This window comes from Sinocyclocheilus anshuiensis, unplaced genomic scaffold (genome assembly GCF_001515605.1).
Source record: "Sinocyclocheilus anshuiensis isolate Anshui unplaced genomic scaffold, SAMN03320099.WGS_v1.1 scaffold647, whole genome shotgun sequence".
Classification (NCBI taxonomy): Eukaryota; Metazoa; Chordata; class Actinopteri; order Cypriniformes; family Cyprinidae; genus Sinocyclocheilus; species Sinocyclocheilus anshuiensis.
The window spans coordinates 403621-429619 of record NW_015552606.1 but is presented as its reverse complement, the minus strand read 5'-3'; the positions used below and the strand labels follow the sequence as shown (position 1 = coordinate 429619).

At 37.8% G+C, this 25999-nt stretch overlaps 1 protein-coding gene across 1 annotated transcript in view; it reads right to left on the bottom strand.

Moving 5' to 3' along the window:
- LOC107665855 (armadillo repeat-containing protein 4-like) overlaps positions 1–25999 on the bottom strand; it is a 66201-nt gene that overhangs the window by 12769 nt on the left and 27433 nt on the right. Inside the window, exons 11-17 of the mRNA XM_016456913.1 lie at positions 19269–19415; positions 18033–18242; positions 16960–17193; positions 15505–15615; positions 15167–15321; positions 7558–7800; positions 4637–4751 (exon numbers count right to left, since the gene is read on the bottom strand). Coding sequence (XP_016312399.1) covers positions 4637–4751; positions 7558–7800; positions 15167–15321; positions 15505–15615; positions 16960–17193; positions 18033–18242; positions 19269–19415 — 1215 coding nt within the window. The remainder of the gene's footprint in view (positions 1–4636; positions 4752–7557; positions 7801–15166; positions 15322–15504; positions 15616–16959; positions 17194–18032; positions 18243–19268; positions 19416–25999) is intronic.

Here is a 25999-nt window from a genome sequence, read left to right as displayed (position 1 = left end):
CTGATTCAGGTCATCAGCTCATTAGTAGAGACTCCAAGACCTGAAATTGGTGTGTCAGAGAAAGGAGACATGCAAAATGTGCAGTGTTGGGGTGCCTCCAGGACCAGGGTTGGGAACCACTGACCTAGAGAATATACTGACCTCAGAGAGGAAATATGGCTGAAAAAAAAGAGCATTTGTTATTTTTCCCTTTGTCTGTGTGTTTGTGTGTGTGTGTAAAGCAGAGCTGGTTTTAGGCTTGGTGGCACCATGCTGGAGGACGTGTTTTCTCCCAATGGCCCCAGGTCACAGGAAAACTCATGACAAAGTAGAGGGTAAATCGCAGTAGAACAGTGGGCATTAAAAACACACATGCCCACACATATTGCACAGATATATGGCAACTTTAGTCACTCTTTTATATTCAGTCCAGTCATTTCAGTTGTGCCAGAGGGTATGTAGAATGCCAGCATGGCACCAGGCTGTTCAGAACGATTATAAAATAGTACAGTGATATCTTTATTGATGGTACAGAGGCATATCATTATGGTTTTGGAATCAGATGAAGCCGAACATTCAGTAAATAAACCATTTTTTTCCCACCTGCTATTTTTACTTAATAAATATGTCACTTTCAATGACAAGGAATGATTATGGAGTACCACAGGTTGTTGCTTCTGTTCTTGTCATGTACAAGACACAACCACGTCTTGAGTTTACCTCTGTGCAAAGATAGTCTACTGAAACTCTAAAGTCCATGGCCCTCTTGTAAGTGCAGTCCTCTGGGGTTCTCCTGAGAATAATAAAGTCTGTCCTTCTATAACCCTGTATTTCACAACGCAGCTTAACCCTAATAAACCCTTGTACACAGCACAGTAAAAGTCAGCCATCCACCCTGCAGACCCAGAAAAAGAAGAGGAGAGCCATAGCAGGTCAAGCGTGCAGAGCAGGGTGAGCCTCTAAAGTGATGCCAAAGGATGAGCTCTGTGTTTAGTGTGTCTGGGCACAGATCAGGGAGGAGAGGGGAGGAATCTGCAGCGTGTCTCACACAGGAAATGGCAGTACAGGAATATTGATGAACACTGGGAAAGAGAGAGTGAGAGAGAAAAGCGGGAGCAGAAGAGGAAGTATGGCAGAGCCACCAGCTGCGGAGGGTCACTGAGGAACCCTTTCAACCCAGGGCCCACAAAAACATCCCCAACTAAGTTCCACATCAGCAAACACAGCACGAAGCGAGATGTGCAGAGAGGGAGGAAGAGTGAGGGAGAAAGAGGGAGAACGGATGAAACACAAACAGTGTACAAAAACCAATGTAAGCCAAGCTGAAAGAAGGAGAGGAAAAGGCCCGAGGGAGAAAAACGAAAGAACAAGCTGCTGAGAGTGTGAATATGAGAGACAAAAATGAGGGAACTGCACTCAAAAAACATTATAGCATTAAGGGAATTGAGTGTGAGGTATAACATTTTAACATTTACATTAATGCTTCTGGAAGATGTTTTAATTTAAAGTCTACATAAACGCACTAGCGTCAACGAAAGCAGATTGTGGTGTCACCTCACATCACCTGCATCTGGTTGTGCTTGAACACACCGCAAATACTACATCCACCAACCAACTAGCCTGTACTGTACATTCTGCACCTGCATGACAGGAAACAACTCTCCATACCAGCAGGTGGCAGTAGCCTGTATTCATCATTCAAAAAGAGACACCGGAATACCTAGGACTGTGGATATAGACCAATTTGGAGTAGACGTCACTGTTACGTCACTTGCAGCTGCGCGCGCATAGTGATGGCAGAAAAACACTGGGAATAAGTGGAGGGAAACGGGTAAAATCCATGGAATAAGAGAAAAAATGTCTTGTTGTGCCTTTGGATGTCAGAATCGGAATGCAAATAATTTTTATATAATACTGTCGTCACGGACTTTATAACTCGACTTAACTCAAAAATAGTGAGTTTGTCAAATCTGAGGGAAAAAAGCCAGAAGAGCCGAGGAGAAAAGAGAGAATGACAAGTAGTTTTTCCTTATTAGAATTGTGAGATATAATCTCGGAATTGCAAGAAAAAAGTCAGAATTTTGAAATATAAACTCAAAATTAATTTTTTTATTCTTTTATTCCATGGCTTGAATAGACTGCTACGTTAAAACTCATTTTCTGCCACCAGATAGGCCCCGCCCACAAAAACGTCATCACTGTTTGCAAACACTGAAATTGGTCTATACAAACTGTAAACAAAGAGTAGTGCTTGCCTTACTATCATGCTCACCACAGACGGATTTGCTACATAGCTTCTTTGAATATGTCTGATTAGTTGAGTTATTTATGTGCCCTCTTGGCTTCATCTTTTACATGCTTTCAGCACTTCTATTTTTTCGTGCATTGGTTCGCTAAGCTGAACAGCCAATCAGAGTGTTCCTCTTCAGGAACTCGAGCTGCGTCGAAAACGCTAGGGGACCACTCCTGGCTCTTCTGTCCTCTCGCCCTAGTTGTGCAATCTTCCACACTCGGCAGAGACTTAGAAGTCTGGCGGCGTGGGCATTCTCGTTCCCCTAGCGTTTTCGACGCAGCTCGAGTTCCTGAAGAGGAACGCCTCAGGTTACATATGTAACCTTAGTTCCTCGAGGGAACGAGACGCTGCGTCTTGGTGCCATACTTCCGGCGTCCCTGCCAGCGCTTGCTTCATTCCTAGGAGCTGACGCTGGTCTCACCGCACGTGCTTTTATAGCCTCCTGGTCATTACGTCACCCGCCGTGACGTCTCGCCCATCTATTGGTCTGATTACACACGAGGTTCAGAGCCCGTCACGCTGAAGGGCGTTCCCCTAGCGTTTTCGACGCAGCGTCTCGTTCCCTCGAGGAACTAGGGTTACATACGTAACCTGAGGCGATTTCTCTCACCAACAGGCTCTGCCGCCGATGCTCGACTAGTTTCACTGCTGCGGGTTGACAGACAGCTCAGCATGCCATGACTTTTAAGAAGCCAATGTATTTCTACTGCAAAACAAGGAAAGAATGAGAAAATCTGGCCAAAAATGTGTTTTAGAGTTTTTGATTCAATGCAGTCCGGCAGTGGTAACTTTCAGAAAGTCTCTGTACTAGTTGTTAACAACTACTTACTGCCATTGGTCCAAAAATATGTCACCCCCAGCAATATGTTTGCTGCTCAGCTGTTTTGACCTTCTTTCTAGACCTAAGTGAAGAACGAAGTGAAGCCTTTACACTGCATTTTTAAAATGTACAGTTCATCAGTACATGCATTCCCTGAGACTCAAATCTAATAATTTGTCCAAATTCTGGACAGGCACCACAAACAAAAGAAAATATAATAAATTGTGCACTGAGAAAGTGCGGCCACATTTACCATTGTTCGACAAATTTTCACAGACAAAATACAGTAATTTCAGTAGGAATACACGGGATCAGGAATTATGTCGATGGCAAAAGATTTCCTCATACAGATTTCACAGTGGGCTCAAGTAGATTCGCCATGTTAACCAACAGAAAAGTGTTTGGTTTCAAAGTGATTTCTGTGCGAGCTGTGCTTCACACATCACTACACTATTGGACCTTTTTTTGCAAACAAAATTTTGCAGAAATCACTAATGTACCACACCTTGATTCTTTGGACTAATTGGACTAATTAAGAATGGTCCTCAGATAACATTGCATGCATTGCATGATCTCACAGTAGCTAATAATCACTAGAGGATTCATACTAAGTACCAGCTGTAAGCATGTGTTTTTTGCGCTGGTAGGGATTTTAAAGTCCCCAGATGCGGTTCCTCAAGCAGGATTCTCATAAATCTGGCCCTGGAGCTGCTAACTCAATCCACATGGGCCTTCATCTAAATAACTGCTGCTGTGAGGCCGATCAGGTTCCTGGTCTGGATGGGTACGCAATTTCACCTAGTCCTTGCCACCAACCCTCACTCTCCTCTCTCTGAATGTGCATGCTAAGACGTAATTTCACATAGCCCTTGCCACCAACTCTCACTCTCCTCTCCCTCAATGCACATACTAAGGGCTGCTGACCCATTGCAGTCCATGAAGTGAACCTGCATTGTTTTAGCGACACATCACACAGAGAAAGAAAAGATAAGAAATTCTTCCCCTGAGAGAAGCAGAAAACTGTTGGTTTAGACAAAAAATAAAGATTATACATTATGCATTATACAACAATGTTCTTTTATTTGTAACTGTGCTGATAATCTACAGGAACAATAATGGGTTTGTGTTAATGCGTAAGAGGCTCAGGAAAGCAGACTTGCTCTGTGCCAGCTATGAGATTTATATCCTATATATAGATGAGACCAACTTCTTTGTCCATATTCGGGATGTTGTAACTCTGAGCACGTGATTTCTCTGTTTACTTGTGGACTGGTAGAAAGTTAACAATTTAGAGGGCAGCACTCTTAAATGTGCATTTAGTAGTTCTTTTGTTAGTGTTAGCATCTCTGTTCTTCAGATACTGATTCCACAATGGCATTAGAATTGGGCAACTTGGGCATCTCTAATCAGGACTTTGCATATCTACAATGGCAGCAGTCAATATTCATTCTCTACTATGTTTATTGAAACACCATGGGTCATGTCATTTCAACATGGCAAGATACAGATGAACTTGTTTTGAAACTGGGCATAATTAAACATACCTTTGCATTTTCAATGCAGGGGCAGATGGCCCAGGCAGCACTGGCCTGAACGTCTGGATTGGGGTTCTTCAGCAAAGACCAAAGAAGACGTACACCATCAAGACGATCGATTATCCTGAGAGAGAAGAATAACAACTTGTAACCTCTGGATACTGAGTGAGATGTTACATCAACCTGATTTATCACCCCCATTACATAGTTTACAATGCAATGTACATTGTAAGCTCATGACTTGTTTTCCAAACATGTTTATATGTCTGTTTTTCCCAGGATTCAGTTTGGCTTTTGCAGCAGACTATCCCTCCTGGTGTGATGATGAAAACATTCCAGTAGCAGATCAGAAAGTTTCTCAGCATGGCTTTACCATCACATCCCACCTGCTCAGTCCCTTACACCGTTACCCCCTGCTCATCTTCCAACAACTCCATTAAAACATGTTCGCATCAGTCTGGCCAAGGCCTGACCCATACAATGCTTTTAGGAGATCCATGCAGATATTTATAGCAGACCGTGGACAAACACTCACATTCACACACACTTGCATGGAGCGCACCGTTTAACTTGGTTCCTGTCGGCGAGTCGGAGGAGGAAAAAACCCAGAGAAAGTATGTTTTCCAAGTCAAACATTCTCAGAGACAAGTCTTTCTATATTTCACTGCTTCTGAGTGAGGTTTACTTAAGAACAGGCTGTATTTCATGCTGTGGATATGATTCGACTAAAGGATGTAGTCAGGCTCTGGGAAGCCCGGGAAAATTACTCTTCAGTGCGGTCCGTTTGTCAGGTATAAATAACATGTAACCTGTTTCCCATGTGTGCATCAAGCGACAAGGCTGACATTCAATGCTGTCATAATTGCTAAACCACGCCACAAAGGGGGGAACCAGTGAATGGAGGCCGGGCCGAGCACTGGTCAGAGCAATTTAACGCCAAGCGTTAACGCCAAACCCATCCTGATAATAAATCAGTTTGAGAAGCACGATAACATGGAGAGACCCATGCTACCCCGAGAGGCCACTAAATCCTTCAGGAGCAGGACATAATCCTGTACTTGAACAGGTAAGATGCACTCAACACTACAGTAGTAGGATGTATCTAGAAATCAGTCCCTGTACTGGTTTAGCTGTGGAAGTTTGTGTGCTTGACAACAACAATGAAAAATTTTGTTGCAATTGTTTAATGCCCATTAGATGTATAAAGATCTAATATTTCAATAAATCATTTTGAAAAGGTAATTAGTATGTTTTCAAATTGACCAATATTTCTGAGAGTTCCAGATTAGTTTTTACCATGTGGAGGGCAGACGGTCATGAATTCCTTTTACTACTTTTAATTTCAGAAATAGGCCTGAACATGCTGTTCTACGAAAGAAAACAATCATCAAATACAAGCTATGCTTATTGCTTTGTAGACTACTGTGCTTAATTCTCAAAATAAACCATCAACACAGAATGAAAAGGATTGAAAAAGCATTAAAAAAGACTCCTTGTTACAAGGAAATGGGAACAAAAAGACGGGTCCTGAGAAAACAAGAACATGTTAAAGAGCTGTTACATAGAACTACAGGATTGAAGTTCTTGGTCACTCAAAGAGTCAAATCAAATGAATGACCTTATGTCTTCAAAAACAAGCTTTATGGACTTTTACTAAACCACTGTGGTTGCTCACATCCATGAACGTATTAATCTTTCAGACAAAGGCTGTGTGAGCTTGGGTGCCGAAGAGAAGGGAACAAAATGCTCTTCATTTGTGTCCAGCATTAATTAAGAAGGGGACTGCAGACTATAACGGTCTTGTAAAAGCAATGAGAGTCAGATGTGTTAAATATACAGAAAAACCGATACTCAAATCTCTGGGAATGTGTGAATTACATGGCAGTTTTGTGCTCTGCATATATTAAAGACAATGATACTTGTTTTACTGTTTATATCACCACTAGGGCTGGGTATTGATACAGATTTCCGGACTCCATTCCCATTTTGCCATTTTGTCCATTTTGCTTACATATGAAAGAAATTCTCCATCTGCTTATGTCATAAATTATACAGGGCCGTGTTTCAGACTGATTAATTCTGGTAACTCGTCTTTTTTAACTATTTATTAAAAGAACTAACTCATGAGAGTCATTTGTTTCAGGAATCAGACTACCAAAAAGTATTCATGAGTTATTTGTTAGCAAATTAAGACTACACTGGTCGCATTGTTCATTTGTTTTTGCACGCAGCCTGTGAGGGCACCCCAAAGGATGTTTCTTGCCATTATTTTGTAAGTAAACAGTCTTTTTATTGCATGACACTCAATACAGACTATAATCTAGTACAGTACAGTAAAGTGCATGGGGTGAAAAGCTGAAAAAGACATTCCGTGTACGCATCTGTGCTTATGCTCGCCTGCCTTTTTCTGTTTAGCAAGTCCAAATGGTCGTTGTCAGAAGTGCTTTGCAGTTTATTCAAACTGACCGCACTGAGACAATAAAAGGAGTAGGTAGGAGTAAACACAGATCTCTGAGCCCTGTAATTACAGTACCAGGGCTAAGGGCTCTTGCCCTGCATGTGTGGAGCAGACTGGTCAAGCTGCACATCCCAGGCCCCGTTGGATCCGCCGCAGAAGTGGTGAACATGGAATCTTTTACAGAGAAGAACAAGAACAATGCCTTGTCATCCTAAACCGAGCCAATGGCAACAGTGAGAGGGATTACAGGGCCAAGGTTGGACACTGTGAGCATTGTCAGCTGCTGGACTGTTTCTGGACAACTGTTTTGGATTCAGGTTAATTAGGTCATACAAAATCAGTAAAAACGGTCTTATATGAGTACAGAGAAAATGTGTTACTAATACTAATACAGTACAGTGTTATTATTTGGCTTGCAAAGGACAAATTTAAAAGTGCCGTAAAATTACAGTCAATCTGAGGTAAGACTTACGCCATGTTATCAGGGTCAGTGGCACAGGCTCCCACAGCCCTTGTGACGTTTACCAGAAGGGCCTGGTTGGTGCCGCTGAGTAAGTTGACCAAAGGCTGGATACCACCGCTCTTGCGGATGGTGGCAAGATTCTCCGATATTTGGGCACATTCTCCCAGAGCTCCCACTACATTAACAAGTACCTCTTCAGGTTGGACTTTGAGCAGACCTACCAGAATTTCTAGTGCCTTATACTCCTGAAACCTGTGAGAGAGAAAGAAAGAGAGAGAGCAAGAAATTATTACTCATATGCAAGTCAATGAAAAAAATACTAGCACTCTTTTTTTTCCAAAACTTGGGCACATTTTCTCTGTGAACACACTTGCTTGTAATAAAATAAATAAATAAGATCACAGCTGTTGAAAGCTGTAAAGTTTTGTAATGAATAGTGAGTTTTCCCCGTATGTTTAACATTTTGGGTTCAAAATGTGGTATCTGATGGGATAATGGGAAATCCATGGGAATTCCATGAGAGAGAGCAAGTTGTGTCAATATTGCTCTGAAGGACCTTTCTTCAATGGATACAAAAAATGAAATGGTTTGTTTATAATTAGATGAAACATTTTTTTTTCATCATGTAATGGATTGTAATGGAAGACTCAAAACGCTAAATAGCAACAGGAAGTATTCATAAGGGTTGTGGATATCTAGGAGGAGAATAAATCCGGTGATCCTTTATTACCGCAACATTTCCCACGCTGTGCTCAATATGCATTTATGCTCAATGACCACATTTTTGGTTTGGAGCGAGACAACAATAGCTTTTGGTGCGATTCTGGCTTTGTTTTCCAAGTAGTGGTAAACTACAGTAAACATTTAAAAGGCATATAAATGTGGTTGCAGTGCCTCAACTAATCTCTGATGTACGGTTAAACTATATGGCTGTTTTTATTCACAATTACGGTTTCTGGCTAAGCAGCCCTGAAGACCATTGAGCGTCCAAGGTCACTTGGCTCTGGTCAAAGTCAACCAAATTTCTTCTTGCAAGTAAAACAGAAATTAAAAGAACAGCTGCCAAAATTAGCTCAGCATAAAAAGTCAGAAAAAAGCCAAGCCTACACATAGCATGTAAAACTGAGATGCCATCAGCAAAGTGTTATCAGTATGCTACATTAAAGTTGTGGAGTAATTACATGTTACCTCTGATAAATGGACTGTGGGTGTTGTCTATTTTTGTAAAGCCAACACCAACCTGCCAAATAATCATGCCAAGAGAAACAACATGAAACAACACCGGTCAGTTGCTACCACAAAAAGAAGTTTAAAGAGTGAGCATGCATTTTAAAGCTCCTAACGGCATCCTAAATGCGCCTATTGACTCTTTGATTAATAGTATAATATAGAAGCACATTGTTATAGTTGTAAATAAAAATTCACTGATAAAGGATATTTGACGTGGGTGGCTGAGGAAAGACTGCAAAAATAATTTTTAGATCTCTAAGTGACCAGTAAAACCCAAAACATTTGACCCTTTTGCTAAGACCCACAGTTAAAACATTCCCGACTTAGCAACTGTTGCCTTCTCTCACTTTCTTATACAAACTTTTATACTTTTCTAATATAGGTTTATGGAGATATAGTTTTAAATGCAATTTTAAACTAACGTTTTCAGTTCTGAATCATTTAAAGTTATGATTTCTCTTTTCAGTTTACTTGAAGAATTGTTTGCCACCATTCTTCTTAGTTTTATTAATTTAGCAGTTTCTTTGAAGAAAACATCAGATGAAACTTTCTATGGGATGTTCTGTGAAGCTTGTCTGAGTTAGCAACAACAAAGGTCAGTAATTTCAAAATGAAGCAATTATGGATCACTTTGATGGCACTACCGCGGGAAGATAAGGGAATTTAGAAGTGATGCACCAAAATTATTTATTTATTTAACACTGAAACCAAGTTTTCATTTAGCCAAAAGATAAAATTAAATAGATAGATAGATAGATAGATAGATCAAAAATAAATAAATGAACAAAATAGATGTTGACATGGTCAAAATATGTCAATGGATAGCATTAATTAAAAGTCACTGTTTCGGTCAGTGATTTCAGCCCACCAAAACTACTTTGCCCTATTTCATTACTAGAAATGTATATGTAATTAAGCCTTTAGTGAATTCTTAGCTGAAAAGATCATACATAACTGTGATATTGAATTAAAAGCCCTATATAACTAAAAACTCCAGTGAATATTACCCTTTGTGTATTATTAAATTAAGGTTATGAGCATAATCATTATAATATTTTTCTAGTTATAATATAACAATTTTAATTGTATGCATCATTAATCAGGTAAATGGTTAACATATGCCTTTCCCAGCACATCTGTGGAGGTCTCACACCCTTTTCAGTCACTAGCACCTTCTAAAAGCCCCTTCGACCCAGCCCTGACCCCCTCTTTTTACTGGACTCAAGTGACCAGCCCTCTCATCATCCACACAAAGACATGCTGTCTGCTGCTGGCAACACCAGAACTCTCAGCTTGTGTGCTTTCAGCGGAGAATAATAAGAAGGAAAAGCACCTCAAAATTATGACCACTGTAAAATACATTCTGAAATGATTTTGCCTTAAAATGCCAGGCCGTGATTGTTTCTGAAATGGCACACTGCACTTACACGGAGACCAGATGGATCGGGAAAACATTCCCTGGTAAATGATCACTGACCTAGCTCTCCCCTCCCTCGGCAGATTTAATTTTACATAAATGGTTGGTTGTTTTATTCCAAATGCTGTGTTCGACCTTGATGCTTTATACGTTGTAAAAAAAATTGTAATAAAACCAGTTCTTTCTTCATGTCCAAGTAAGCATTAAATATTCTGCCAGTAACACAGTGGTTTTCTGTACAGTTGACGTCTCAAACTTCAAACCAGCCACCTGTGCAAGTGAACACAACACAATACAGACTACGATAGGAAAATAACTGAACAACGGGAGAGGAGTGTAGCTCTATATAGTTTGGCACTTCTAGCACAAAATGAATCTTTATTATCTTCTGGATAAAGATAAAGAGTTGATAAGAACTAATACACTGATAAAAGGACCTGGGGCCTCATGTATAAAACTTTCTGTAGATTTCATCCTAAAAGTGTGCGTACGCACAAAGGATTTCAGATTTATAAAACCATGCATACGCCAGAACCTGTGCAAAATTCCCTTTAAAAAACTCAAGTCAGTGGAAGATTGTACATACATGCATTTTGGTCAAACTTTATTTTAAGGTCCAATTCTCGCTATTAACAAACCATTGACTACAACTTTTGCCTCAAAAAAAAAGTCCTAATTTGCTGCTTATTAATAGTTAGTAAGGTAGTTGTTAAGTTTAGGTATTGGGTAGGATTAGGGATGTAGAAAATGGTCATGCAGAATATGTGCTTTATAAGTACTAATAAACAGCCAATATGTTAATAATAGGCATGCTAATAAGCAACTAGTTAATAGTGAGAATTGGACCCTATACTAAACTGTTACCTGCATTTCCACCCCGTCTCCTCCCTGAAATAACCATATAGGTAGCTTACAACGCCTAGTTTTACTATGCATAACATCATCTGCATATCATTTTCAAATGCATATTCCCATCCACGTAATACCATGTTTAACAATATAAAAGACATTAAGAAAATATGAGATACAGAAGTAACCTTGTTTTTTTGGGGGATAAATAAATCAAAATCGTATAAAATACTTTTCAGAGAAAGTTTGCAGAGAATAGTTATTCTCATTAATTTCCACTGGCCAAATAGTATTTTTAATTGTTTTAAACTAATCAAATTTATGCAATTTTGCCTATAAGGTAAATATGTATTTTAGGACATTTAGGACTATGTCAAGTGCTCATCATTGATCATTAGTCGCACAAAAATATTTTCTCAGAACATGTGTTCTGCTATTTAGAACACAATTTAAAGCGGAATTATCATGTGTCAAGCAATCCTTGCTGTGGTTAAAACATTAATACATAGCATGCCACAGGAAAGTGTTCATAAGCAGCGCATCCAATACAAATATTTCTTTATCTAAATTAATTCATACAAGTTTTGTTTAACTTCTGTATAATGACTTTATGTAATTTGAGTACTTAACTCCATTAAGAGTGCAATATTTAATCTAAATGTGTATATCAAACTGAAAACAGAGTTTAAAATCATTGTGAACTTCATCACTTTGCTCACTCCAGTAAAAGAGTTCACATGCACGGTCTAGAGTGGTTCTCAAACTTTTTACAGCGGAGTACCCCCTGGGGCATTTAACATTGTTCTGCGTACCCCCTCTCTTCCACTTAGACCGCAGTCACACCTTTTCTATTAAAGGACAATATTTGCCCCACTAAGTGCATTTTTTACCTTTATAGAGGCAAACATTTTCTATCCTTATTAATTGAATGTCATGTTTTATGTCATATTTTTAACATTCCATTAAGTGTATTATTAATATAATAAATCAAGCAATAAATGATGGCAAATAAAAGTGATACTTGTAGATTTAAAGTAAAACCGCCAATAGGAGGTGGCAAGTCGCTGTCTTAATGAGCCAGACGTCGCGTCATTCATTCATTCAGTAACGAAGCAAAATGCTGTAGGCCTAGTTATGAATGGGTTATTAATCATTGACTCTCCAAATCGTTCAAAGCCACAGATTCGTTCACTAATGAAACGTCGCTGTATGTTGCTTGGAGACGCACACCAAATGATACGGATTTCGTTGGAACTATTATTTAGTTGCAAAATAGAACAGACAATATTCTGTTTAAAATGTAGTCTACATTTAAAATGTAAAATGTTAACTTAATATTACCTTTTTTTTTGTTGAACTGTTGTAAAAATTGCCACATTTGCCATCGTTTGGATATTCAGGGAAATTTGCATTCTTGCACATATCTTAAACATAAAACAATAACTCGCACAGGGTATGTGTCTTTAACGAAGAGAGTTTAAATTGATCTCAGTCCGTGTCAATATTTGCTCTTCATGCTATTAAGTGAAGATCTACTTAAAGATACATTGAACAGCAGCACGATTTGCTAAAGCAGCATATTCAGCGGACATCCTATCACATGCACGCTGCTTGTGTGGATGCAGTCAGTTTTGACCGCAAAAGATGAGGTAAGCTGATTGGATATCATGTATTTGACCGTTTACGGCACCCCCATTTTCCTGTTTTTACATTAGAAGTGGCATTTTGCTTGTCAGAAATACATGTTCGGTTTTAATGTTACTTTAAGTTGGAGTAGAATTAAATGAATGCCAAAACTCAGAATTTTGTTTGCGTACCCCCTCCGTCATCTAACATACCCCCAGGGGTACGCGTACCCCAGTTTGAGAACCACTGGTCTAGAGTGTCTGTATGGTGCGCACATATTTACGCCTAGTTTACTTCTTATAAATCCTGATTTGTGCATGGAAAATTGCATACGCACATTTCTATGCCCATTTTATACATCTAGTTGTTCTGCATAAAATATGGTAAAAAAAAAAAAAAGGTGTAGAAAAAGCAAGAAAAAAGAAAATAAGAGAAATGTTGTGTTTTGTGGACAAAAAGACTTATCTTCAACAGAATCTTAAAGGAAAGATTTTTAGGGGGAAAAATCCACCTCTCTGAGTCCATGAAATGCAAGTTGATTAATTAATCGTGATTATTTTGCATGGTTTTTGAAGCATCAATTTTGAGGGACCCATCTACTTGCATTTTATGGATTCATTTTTCTAATCTCTGTTTGTGCTCCACAGAAGATAGAAGATAGAAGATAGAAAGTCATATACGTCTGGGATGGCATCACCTGGAAAAAAAAAACACTCTAAAAATGATCTGAAAACAATATTGTTCCTCTGTGTTGTTATTTTTATAGTTGTGACCTGGAGACCACTGTTCTCTAGAATGATTTAAAAAAAAATGTTTTTGTTAGTTATCTTTTTCGGTGTGAAAGTTTATACTTCAGTATTGTTTACAAACTTTGTTTACTGGCTTGTTTAATCTCTCTTTTAAGCATATGTTTCAACAAGGCTTCTTCCAAGGTATTACCGTGGCCCCAATCTTAACAACTGAATGTTTTCACAGAGCATTGCTTTTCTTAGAGGACACTTATTTGGCTAATGGGACATTAAGTGAATTGAATGTGGCATGGGGCACCTGCCTCCAGTTTCAGCAAACTAAGCCTGATGTAAAAGCAGGATGAGCTTTTGTCAGGTTTGACTTATGAGGTGGAGAGAGAGTGGCCATGCTGCTACTGGGTCATTTCAGACAGAAGCCTCCCTCTGAATTCCTCTTTCAATACTATTCTATTTGCGGCTGGTGTGGGGCTAGACAGTAGATCTGTCTACAGATCCTAGTCTATAACAATCCTATAAAAAAAAAAATTATCTTATCATAAACTAAAAATGTAGATGTATCAGCTCCTTGGCTTTAAAGCTGTGAAAATAACACCTGATAATTTATAGACAGGTAATGGAGGAATTAAAGAATGCATTTTTGAGCCCTGCAGAGTACATGTCCCCAAACGCACACTGCAAAGCAAAGTAATATGTGTAAATCACTTTTATATGAGAGTGCTTGTGTGACAGAATGGGCAAGCCAGATGATGATTCCAAGCTTTTTTTGTATTTATGGGGGAAAATGACTGGCTTAAAAGACATCAGCCGCCAGAAAAATTACAACTGGAAAGCCTCCAGGATGGTCATCATCTTTGTTGAGCTAAGTGACGTTGGAATAAAGACCAGCGTGCTTAATATGACAAATGGTTTAAGAGTCTTTCAGCTTACACTCCTGATTATTACAGCACAACTGTTTCAGAGAAGCATTCCACATGTCCCACATCCCACTTGCCACTAATGGAGCAACGGCCTCGACCCACACATCACGGGTGTCTATAAAATCAACACTTTACTTAATCTTTTGTTAGTGGTATGGGTGAAAGAACAATTCGCATTCCTCTAGCAAAAAGTCATCATAAAAGATCAGAGCTCATTCACACAGTTTATAAAAACTTTTGCTCTCTCTTCAAATAATCACTCCTGTAGCTGCACTCAGCACAGACTCGGATGGACAATGGTTGACAGCTTTGAGCCATGGAAAATCTGAGTGTTAGAAGTGAACAAATGAGACATCTCATAAAAGCGAAGGCTGCGTTTGATTGCATATCCTCTGTCCTTCACCTTACCAGACCCCTTTTTACGAGTGGTGCACAATTTGACCAAATCTGGAGCCAATTATGCATCTCACATTGATTTGACTCCTCCTAGTCTAAATATGCCACACTGAGATCAAGAGGTCTATTGACTACACAATGAAATTTAGATTTTTAGGAATGTAATCAAGATAAAGTAAATCTTTGTAATACGGTTCTTTTAAACCTGTATTCTGCAAGATAAAACCCATAAACCTCATGAAACTAATCACAAATGTCAAACTTCTTCTAATTTATTTCTATCTGTGATAAATTATGTGAATTAATATACGGTTTAAAATATTTCTTCCACATATAATGAGTAATTATGCTTGTTCTGAGAGGAAAAATTTAATAATTTTTCTGAAAAATTAAAGAAATGTTTGCGCAGAAGCTCTGTAGTTACATGCACATACTTAGCTACATTTTCCAAGCTGATGGAACATTTCCAGATGGCTCCAGTTGTGGCAGCTAGTAACTGCTTGTTTTCAGCTTCGTTGAGCAATATGACCAGTGGCTTCAGTCCGTCGTACTGCCGCACCAAATCACGGGTATGTTTATCTTCTGCACACTAAGACAGGAATGAAGCCACACACACATACATACAGTACACAGATTTAGGCAGCATCGAGATGTGCACCACACTGATGATCAGAGCCAAGACTAAATTAGTATTTTCATTTCATATTTACCTCAACTTCACTCCTTTTATACAGTGCCAAAGAAAAGTGTAGTTGAGTGTGTACGGCAGTACCTTAAAGATAGCGCTGGCACAGTGCATTTGGAGCTCCTGGTTGTCACAGCTGAGGTTCTTCACCAGATCCTCAATCATGCCCTCAGTCTGTATAGCAATTCTGTAGCTCTTCTGCCAACACAAACATGCAGAATGACTCTCTACGCTGAACACCTACTGTAAAAACTACTCTGCCCTGCCAAACAACACTGCTTGCAGCGGCATAGCGCTTATTTCATCCTAGGGTTTCTCCCTTCTGGCCTCATACAGTCATTCACATCTTCAAACTGGTCTTTTAATAGAAACAATCTGCCAGTCAAAAGTAAGGTTTCATGAACAGCGTGCTATTTTCAGTCAAGTGTTCTTGAATAGAGTGGCTTTACATGTAGCATTTGCAGCTTGCATTGTGTTTCACAATACTTGTGTATGTAAATATACTTTATAGTATTTAATTCTATATATAAAGCCATGCCATATAGATAATTGTTATAACAATAAATTTAGAATTAAAATTAAACTACCGTTCAAAAGTTAGGGGTCTGTGAGATTTTTTTTTTTTTAAGATTGATTTGATTTGATCAAACATACGGTAAAAACAGAAATATTGTAAAATATTATTTCAATTTAAAATAACATTTCTATTTTAATATACTTTAAGATGGAATTTCTTATTATTATATGTCATTTCTTATTATAATTATATTATTTCAAACAGTTTGTACTGCTTAATAGCTTTGTGGAGAGACATTTTTTGGGGATTCTTTGATGAATAGAAAGTTCAAAAGAACAGATTTTTTTTTGAAACATTTTTAACATGATAAATATCTCTACTGTCGCTTTTGAACAATTTAACGCATCTTTGCTGAATAATAGTATTAATTTCTTTCTTCGTTTTACAAAGAAACACAGTATTTCAGACACAAAATTTCATGTTTAATTCAATGTGTTTCTTGCCTTTTATTTGTAATTATTTGTGAGATTTACGAGCCCGGTCTCATGAAAATGCGTATAGTACGCCAAATGCAAACAGAAATTACTGCTATTGATATGCAGAAATTGACTTTGGCATGCATAGGATACACACGTGTTTGACGTGCATATAATGTGCAGTTTTCGCGTACATATGATATGCATCTACCCCACAACCCTAATCCTACACATTGCTTATCATATGCACGCCAAAGTCAATTTCTGCGTATAAATAGTACGCCAAATCGAAACATAAACTTGTGCTATTGATACGCACTTTCATGAGATCGGGTTGGATTTACTGGAAATTTCGGAGGGAAAATTGCTTCAAAGTGAATCCTACACTAAATATTTTCAGTGTAGCTACTAAAGAAATTTCAAATAAATATTTCAAGCATCTGCTTTTGGTTCAGCACATAAAGCAGTACTGTTTGTTTGTGATAGGGTATTCAAAACATGTCTACATTCATATTCTAAAACTGGCTCATTCTAATAGATGAAGCAAACCTCAGAAGCGCACTCCTGCAAGGTTCCCACCACAGGGATGAGCATGTTCTTCTGTGATGATTTGAGCAACTGGGCGAGCAGAGGGATTCCCCCGGCCTGACGGATGGATTCCTTGTTCCTGGTGCTCTTGCTGCAGCTCCAAAGAGCCAGAGCCCCACAGCGCGCCACCTCCGCATCCCTCTCCTGCTCCGCACTCAGAGACACACCGTCAGGCACGCAGTCCAACAACTCCACCTGCCAGAAACAACTTCAGCTTTTCAAACACACTTTCCTGTGCTTGAATTTTGAAATACTGCAATAGATTTGTCACTCTGCTTCACATGATATTATTATTATTACATTACTATTCATTATTGTGCTTTTTTTGTTGTTTTCATTTCACTCCGCATTAAGGTAGGAGAGTCGTGTCATGTGAAAACAAACTCGAATGTCTTATTAATAGGGTCATGGTGTACTTTATGACATCTTCAGTGTACTTCTGTCACTGAGTCTGCAGGATGTGGAACACAATCTCCTGCCCTGAAGCTGCCAACATTCATCTAAACATTCATCATCAGCCAAAGATGGGCTGTTACTTAAGAGGGTTTGAAAATTCAGACTATTTCACACCAAAATCTACAAATGACCACATCCTTCAAAGAGAACATTTCATGTTTCCCCTGCCGTCAAGCCAGAAGGCCACTTTAACACAGCATTACACGCGTATGCTGTTCAGAGGTGGTCTGAGTTTTTAAATGTAACTAATCTATGATAGCTACATTTTGAACGTCCGAGTCTGGCCCCGAGTAAATATACAGAGCAGAGTAACACGCAAGCCCTAATCATACCGAGCGTCACTCTGTCAATAAACACACATGCCAGGATGAGGGGGAGCACGACATTCAATCTGCTTTTACCTGCAATGTGCTCTCTTTGATGCTGGCATAGAAAATGATTGGGAGAAACAGTCTTGAAAGAGAGAGAGTGGAGACATAGACTGTGGTATACGTATGTTCCTTCAACATACGCAAGTTTTTAATTATGGTCAACCTGTTTTGACGAACACACACAAGCACAGACTTCACATTTCTCACCAGTCTCTTGGTGCCACCATACCGTCGGACCGTCCTGCGGGCCCGTCTGAACTTGGCCACATTGGCGATGGTCTCTGCAGCCAGGCACTTCAGCTCTTTGACAGGAGAGTCCAGAATGGACACCATGGTCTGCAAACCACCCAGATCAGCGATGGTTTGCCGAATCTGAGAGTTACAACTGATCTCCTTCAAGATCTTCAGAGAACCAATCTAACAGCAAGGGAGAATAAAGTATCCATTTTTAAAATAACTACTTCACATATCGAATGCCATTTCATATTGAATTGATTAAAATGTAGTTTTTATTGTATAAATTTATGAACTTGCTGGAATTTTATGAAAGCTTCTACTTCTCTTTACTTGACTGTTGTCATGTCAAAAGAGCAAAAATGGCAGTGGCCTCAACACATTTCTGTTTGATATGCCTTTATAATAGTAAGTTTTACTTGGTGCACATTTCAAGTAACACTACTTTCTTAAAGAATTTGTCACCTTGTAAAAGTTTTAAAAAGTAAAAATTTTAACACAATATAAATGCAGAAATCAACAGTGTCTTAGTATATTGTATTATCATGTGTGCATAAATGGCAGGTGAAAGCAACTATTCATTTGTGACTAATGTAGATACTAAAATATAAAAGTAAAAGAAAAATATTATGTGATATGTAAATACAGCATTGTTTTTTTTTTTTAAGAAATTATATTATTGCTGAATAATTATATTCAGCAAGGATGCATTAAATTGATCAAAAGTGTCAGCAAAGTCTTTACTAATATTACAAATTCATATTTTTAAAAAAGTTGTTCTTTTAAACGTTCCATTCATCAAAAAAGCCTTTCCACAAAAATATTAAGCAGCACTGTTTTCATAAGAAATGTTTCTTGAGCACCAAATCAGCATATAAGAATGACTTCTGAAGGATCATGTGACACTGAAGACTGGAGTGATAGCTGTTGAAAATTCAGTGCTGCCGTTACACAAATATGCTAGAAACTGCTATTTTAAATTGTAATAACATTTCACAATACTGCTGAATTTATTGTATTTTATTATCAAATAAATGCAAACTTCGTGAGCATAAGAAACTTCTTTCAGAAAGATTTTTAAAAAATCTTACGGACCCCAAACCTTTGAATAGTAGTATAAAAAAATATAAATGAAAAACAGAAATATAAACATTCCTCAGGCTCAAATGTTGACCTCTGACCCAATTAATTGAGTCTGGATGCACTTACTTTACATCTGATGTCATCTGTGTCAAGCAGGTTGATGAGAACCTCCAGCCCCCCCACGTCTCTGATAGCCAGCTGACACGTCTCCTGGACCAGGTTAAAGTCTCTCAAAGCGCACAACACAATCACTGTGGCTGTCTGATTAGCCCCCTGTTCACATACACAAACACACGTGCAGAAGTTGCATTAGCTGCTCCATCACAACCCACAGAACGATGAACAAAAACAGCTGTTCCTTTATACATTTCATTAATCTAAAACATGTGAAATGACACTGACATCAGACAGAAAATGCCCTTGTTATTTTATACAGTGTGAAGGCATGAGTGTGAAGGCCGATGTACACTGCCACATTTGCATCACATAATTCTCCATTTTTTTTCATCAATGGCTTAATTTCTCCATGAACCCCTTTTTTCGACCCATTTCGACCCACACCCCAAAATCACCTTCCCTTCAAGTATTATTTTGTTGATCACATGTTGTGTATAAGTGTTTGGTATTGTGACTATAAACAGGGGTGGGGAGAGATCCTTTGATTCAGACTACTGCTGTGCTGTGGCCTGAAACCATAGACAATGACCTAAGTTAGCAATTAAAAGAAAACAAGCTCTAAAATGTTGGAGATGATAATGGATTGGCTTTAGAAAAAGCTCTGTTTTGACAGTTGCTATATACACACAGTGTTAGGCTGGTCGTTCCTCAGAAGTTGCCTACACAGTGATTACAACAAACCAAATATGTGGCATTTGTTGGGCCAAGCTCCTTAACAGATATGTATCGCAGACAACTGCGGTTTTGATATCATTCACGGCATGTCCTTTATCACTGGAATGAAATAACAGAAGGGCGAGTGACAGATAAATAAGCAGAGGATCCAGCAAAAATACTACACTATTAATCATCTTTAATCAAGAAATGATGGCTTCTTTAGTGATTGCTGTTTGTTTAGGTCAAAATCACAGATCTAAGATCAGCTTTCCCCCAGAGAAAACACCAGAAACTCGACTTCAACGTGTGTTTTTAATGTGATGCCTCGTTTTTCTCCTTTTTTTATGGAGCAGCTCTTATGAATGCAAACAAAGACTCTCCAAGGCTTTTCTCTCCAAGGCTGGCGTTGTGCTCAATGCAGTAGGTCCCAAAGAAGCAAGTAAGCTGCTGTAATGCTGCTTGCGCAGCAGAGCTTTGAAATGTGACACTCAAGTCCAAAATTGAATAAACACTCGTTTCTTTTTCATAAAATGAGCAACAGATAAGATCCAGTGATTAGGTCAGTCTCGCACGCTTGTTTATTGGACACATGGTACGTCCCAGTTTACATACTATTTTTGTAGTATAAGTAAAACAAGTAGTCCCTTGAAAAAAGTAGTACACTTTAGCATAATTTTAAAGAGTAGTTAAGGAAATAATATACTTTAAAAGAATATACTTAAGTGGTAACTAAATGTGAAGATTTCGGGCAGTTAATAGCATGTTATTTGCAATTAAAGAATGGTGCTAAATAGAATGGAAGAATTAAAGGGGTCATATGATGCTGCTAAAAAGAACATTAAAATCTTCCCACAGAGCGACGTAGATATGTGGGGGCGTGTTAGAACGAGCCGTTTTAGGTAGGCGTGGTTGACTCTTAACTTTTATAAAGAATATCTCTTTGGATTTGAGACTTTAGTCTTTGCAACTTTACAGATCTTCTTTATGCACCAAGAGCTTGTAACACTCCAAAGAGAAAGGAAAAATTGAAATCGCATCATATGATCCCTTTAAAGAATGGCTAAGAGGACAGAAAAAGACAATAAGCAATTATTTTCATAATTATGGCCAGTAAGTAATAAATGGCTGACATTAAAATATATACTATTTTATCTAAATAAAAAAATAAAATAAAAAAAAAACATAAAATCAATCATCTTAAATGCTATATGAATGCTAAGTGAATTTAGGCATCAAAACATTATAATTTGAGATTTGCTAAAGGTTACATTTAACAGTGTTATTAAATTATTCGTGTTTTTTCTAAGAATAACTTTAAGTAAGTTTTAGATGATAGCAAAGGTAATCTAAATTATGGATATTATTAATTAATAACAGATATGGTGACTATGTATTGCACATCTCCAAAATAAACAAGAGTAGCACTTGGTTGAATATGTTCTTAAAGAAGACAAAACAAGGAATGTGAATGTGAGAAGAGGAGAACATCAGATCAAAGAGAGGAAGAACATGATAGGACTCATAATGAAGAATGAAAGGTAGAGTTGAAAGAAAGGGGTGGGGAAATATGAAGAAACTAATAAGAGTGATGAAGGAGACAGAGAGAGTAATAAGAAGTGAAAAAATAGTCATAGAGAGGCAGAGACAGAAAGACACAGAAGAAGAAGAAGTGAGAGTAAGAGAAAAAGGCACTTGTGTTGTCCATATTAAGTGGCCAGACTAAATGTGATCCGGAACTAACAGTGAATCCACTGCACTCTCTGTCTTGCCACTCTCTCCGTCTTCAAAGCATTTGATGGGTTAGCACTGAACCTTGTAAAAACATGTAGCTATATTTAGTACTGATAACAGGGAAAAAGAAATCCAACATTCATATGCTTTCATTTTCTAGCAGCTTTGGTCTCAATGTGCTGTAGACATTCTTTACAAATCAGAAAACATCTGAAGGTCTTTTATAATGTCTCTGTCTCGAATCTAACAGGCCCTGACTCTCAGTCTGTGATGTGAAGACAGATGTTCAGGACAGATGCACACACAGATAAAAGCTGTGAACATGGATGACTGACAGGTTTATCATTTGAAATCACTATACACCTTACTCACATTAATGTTAGAGTATGTGCCATCTCACCTCTCATATGTGACTGAAGGGATGTGCAAACTTACTTAGGGATATTACTATACTTACTACTGTATATAAAGCAAATTTCAGCTCCAGGCCCGGCTCCATAGGGGGGCTAAGGTGAGCCAGGAGCTTGGCGGAGTTAAAATTAAAAATAAAAATCTTAATGAACGTAAACAGTTGGGAGAAAATCAGCTGAATACTGTCTTGTGTCATTAATGTTAATGTAATGTAATGTAAAAGAACAAAAGAAAATGAAAACAAAATCACTCTGCTCAGATCTGCTTTTGACTAAATAACTTCCTTAGCTTTGTAAGGGTGGTTTCCCTACAGTGGTTAAGGCTGTAGGATTGCCGAAGGACTAAAGAAACGTTATCAGCACGATGGTATAAAACTGTACATTTCTAGTCTATTACCACCCACTGCCACTTATACCAGCGACGGAAATAAGTGCATTTAGAACAGCTAAATATGTGGGAGAGCGTTGCTATTGAGTGACTATATTGTATTGCAATAGGTAGCACTTTAATATTAACCTTGAATCAAGACTAGTTAGCACATAATTAATAATTGAAATGGTTTAATAACAATATTTTGTTATGGTTACACTTGAATTGGATACAAAATAGATGACGGATGGTAAAACATAAACAGTTAATTGTACTCAGCATGTATGTAAAATATTACCTGCGTTAAGAGAGAGGAGGGGGAGGGGCGTGCAGAGAGAGGGAGAAAAAGAGGGAGAGAAGGCAGAGCCTCAAGAAGAGAGCTCCAGCGAAGAAAAGAGTCAGCAAAGGAAAGAGCCAGAGCAATTGTTACAATCTTCTTTTATCCCTTCCTTGACCATGTGACTAAAAACCAAATGTGAGACATTCAAACTGACCAATCAGCAGATTACAGCTTCACCCACTGTAAAGGTGTGACAATTAGCAGACCCCCGATGTATACACATGTACAAATATATGCAGCCTTGGTGAGCATAAGAGACATTTAAAAACATTTAAAAAATATTTAAATCATACTTATATGTACCATTTAGGCACTGATGTGTACACGTTGTGTACTAATACTGAATAATTTATATAATTTCTTCTATAATTTCTTCAAGGTATTAATATGTACCCTTTAGGGGCAAATGAGGTACAAAGGTGCGCCCCAGTGACAGTTTTTGTCACAGCTTATATCTATCTTTACCTGCATACATACAGTATAGTCGCATAAAGTGATAAATACTATACAGCGAATTGCAGATGCTTGATAGTTTACATCAGTGCTTCTCAACTGGTTTGGCCATGGGACCCACTTTATGTGACGACCCTGGGCTGGACTCCGCTTCGTCCATGGTGAAAGCCGATCCGGTGATCCACAGCACGAAGTTGATGTACAGTACACTGAACAAAATTATAAACGCAACACTTTTTTTTTTGCTCCCCATTTTTCATGAGTTGAACTGAAAGATCTAAGACTTTTTCTATAACTTTTATAAAGAATATCTCTTTGGATTTGAGACTTTAGTCTTTGCAACTTTACAGATCTTCTTTATGCACCAAGAGCTTGTAACACTTCAAAGAGAAAGGAAAAATTGAAATCGCATCATATGACCCCTTTAAGTAGCAGTCCGGAACTAGTTTTTGTTAAAACAATTACTGTAAGTTGGTATGAGCCACCACAGTCATTTAAACATATACAAAATAACACAAAGTGAAAATAACATGGCGTTTTTGGGTTATGAAAACAACAGTTACCATAGTGAATACACAATACTAACATGAACTGTTAATAAAACATGAAAACTGCTCCTGAATAGAATGAATATCATACATTCATGTAAATCCTTCCCAGCTAACACACGAAGTACCAGTTATGTGATTTATTGGTACTTTACTTTTATTTCACACGTTGCATGCTCGTAGTTTCTTTTGCGCTTTAGTTAAACGATATACAGCGTGGGCCGCCGCATTTGCACGTGCAATTGAAGAGTGTGTGCTACAAGCACAGTATAACATCTGACAGGACAGGATAGTTAATTTTTCTGAGGTGAGAGACTTTTTATTTCTTTACAAGCTACAAAAATAAAGTGTCAACAGCTTTCACGCACATCTTTCAAAATAAAAGTCTTGCATCAGAAAAACATTTAGAATTAAGTTTTTTGTTGTTGATGTTGTTTCTTTGACTGTACACTCTGCAACCCACTTTTGGGTCGCAACCCACCAGTTGAGAAACACTGGTTTACATCATCCCAAAATGTACAATATATTATCACCCAGCTATAATCTGCTAAATGCGACTACAATGCATGAAGATATTAACATTATACATGAAGATAATAATTTTCTGTAAGGCCGCTTCAAAACAACGTGAATAGTGAAAAGCCCTATTCAATTAAACAGATTTCACTCACTCACAGATGTATCAGAAATAACCTGCGATGTCACAGACTGGTTCCCGGAAGTATAAGAGGGCACCTGCCGAACATGTCACCAACTTTCGTTGTCTTCAGGAGCAGTTTGTTTGACAGTGCGTGTGAAGCCGTTATGGAGAAACCAAGGCAAGTGAGCGTTTTAGAAAGTGTGTACCTCCGTGTCCGAGGTTTCTGACACCCGAGGACACACTCGACCTATGCGTTGTGTATTGCTGTCGCGATTCGTCAACTTTATTCGACTATTCGATTTTTAAAAATCCTCGACTTAATTTTGCTTGCGTCGACTAACCGGCAAAATACCGGAAGTGGCGTATTTCACAGACGAGAATGTATAAAACACATTATTAGTCTGTTTTCCAAGGCTGCATGATATATTAAACCCATTTAAAAATCATAATTAAGCATAATTGTGAATTCACAAACGCTACGATTTCAGTTCTAATACAGTATATGCGCTTTCATTATTTACATGCGTGTAGGTTAATTACACGTCACAGAGCGGCTCCGTTCACAGTAGTTCCACAGGAACTGTTATCATTTACATGTGTGGAGCGTCTCAAAATCCATCTCTGCATGTTGTTGTGAGTTTGGGTTTATTATAACGCAACATGCGCCATTTCATCAGATTTGTAAGGTAAATCATTTATAGATCTACGCAAATACAGGAGAATACATAGTGGTTTCAAAATAAAAGTTTTGTTCAATAAAACCATATGATTTCTTGCTTTTGATACTTTGTTTGAACTAAATATTATTGCCTCATTGCTATTATATATGTATTTTAAGTAGTTTTAAAGGCTATTGTTCACTTACATCTATTTTTATTACCACAAAAAAATGTATGATAATTATAGGGCACTATTAAATCCGTTTTATTTCCAAATTAATTTTTTCCCATTTTCATTTTTCTATACTCTGTTTTAATGGTTAAATTAAATTGTATTAATCAAAAAGCCTGCCTAATTAATTGAGTTTTACGGTTTCATCTTTACCAAATTCTGTTTTCCATTATTTTCTGGATTCTATTTTAATGGTTCCATAAAATTGTAATAATCAAAAGCATCTCCAATTAATTGATTTTATAAAAAAAAAGTTTTTTTTTTTTCCAGAAATACTGCACATTTACATTTTTCTCCTAAATAAATTCTGGTAAAAAATATTTCTGGTAAATACTCCTTTAAAAAGTGTTTTTTTATCATAATTGTATTATTAGTAGACTAGAACACGTGGATATGTTGTCATTCTTACACTATAATACTGAACTTTGATTTCAGTGATTTGGACTATGAGATGGACAGTTGCTTCTTGCATTTATGTTGCACTTTACTTTTTTACTTTTGGATTTCATTTGGTTTAATGAAATAGTTTAATAAAATATTCTTATGTAAAATTGTTGATGTTTTTTCATTTGCAGGAAATTAATCGCTTAGATTAATTGATTAATCGATAAATTAGTCGATAGATTAATCTAAATAAAAA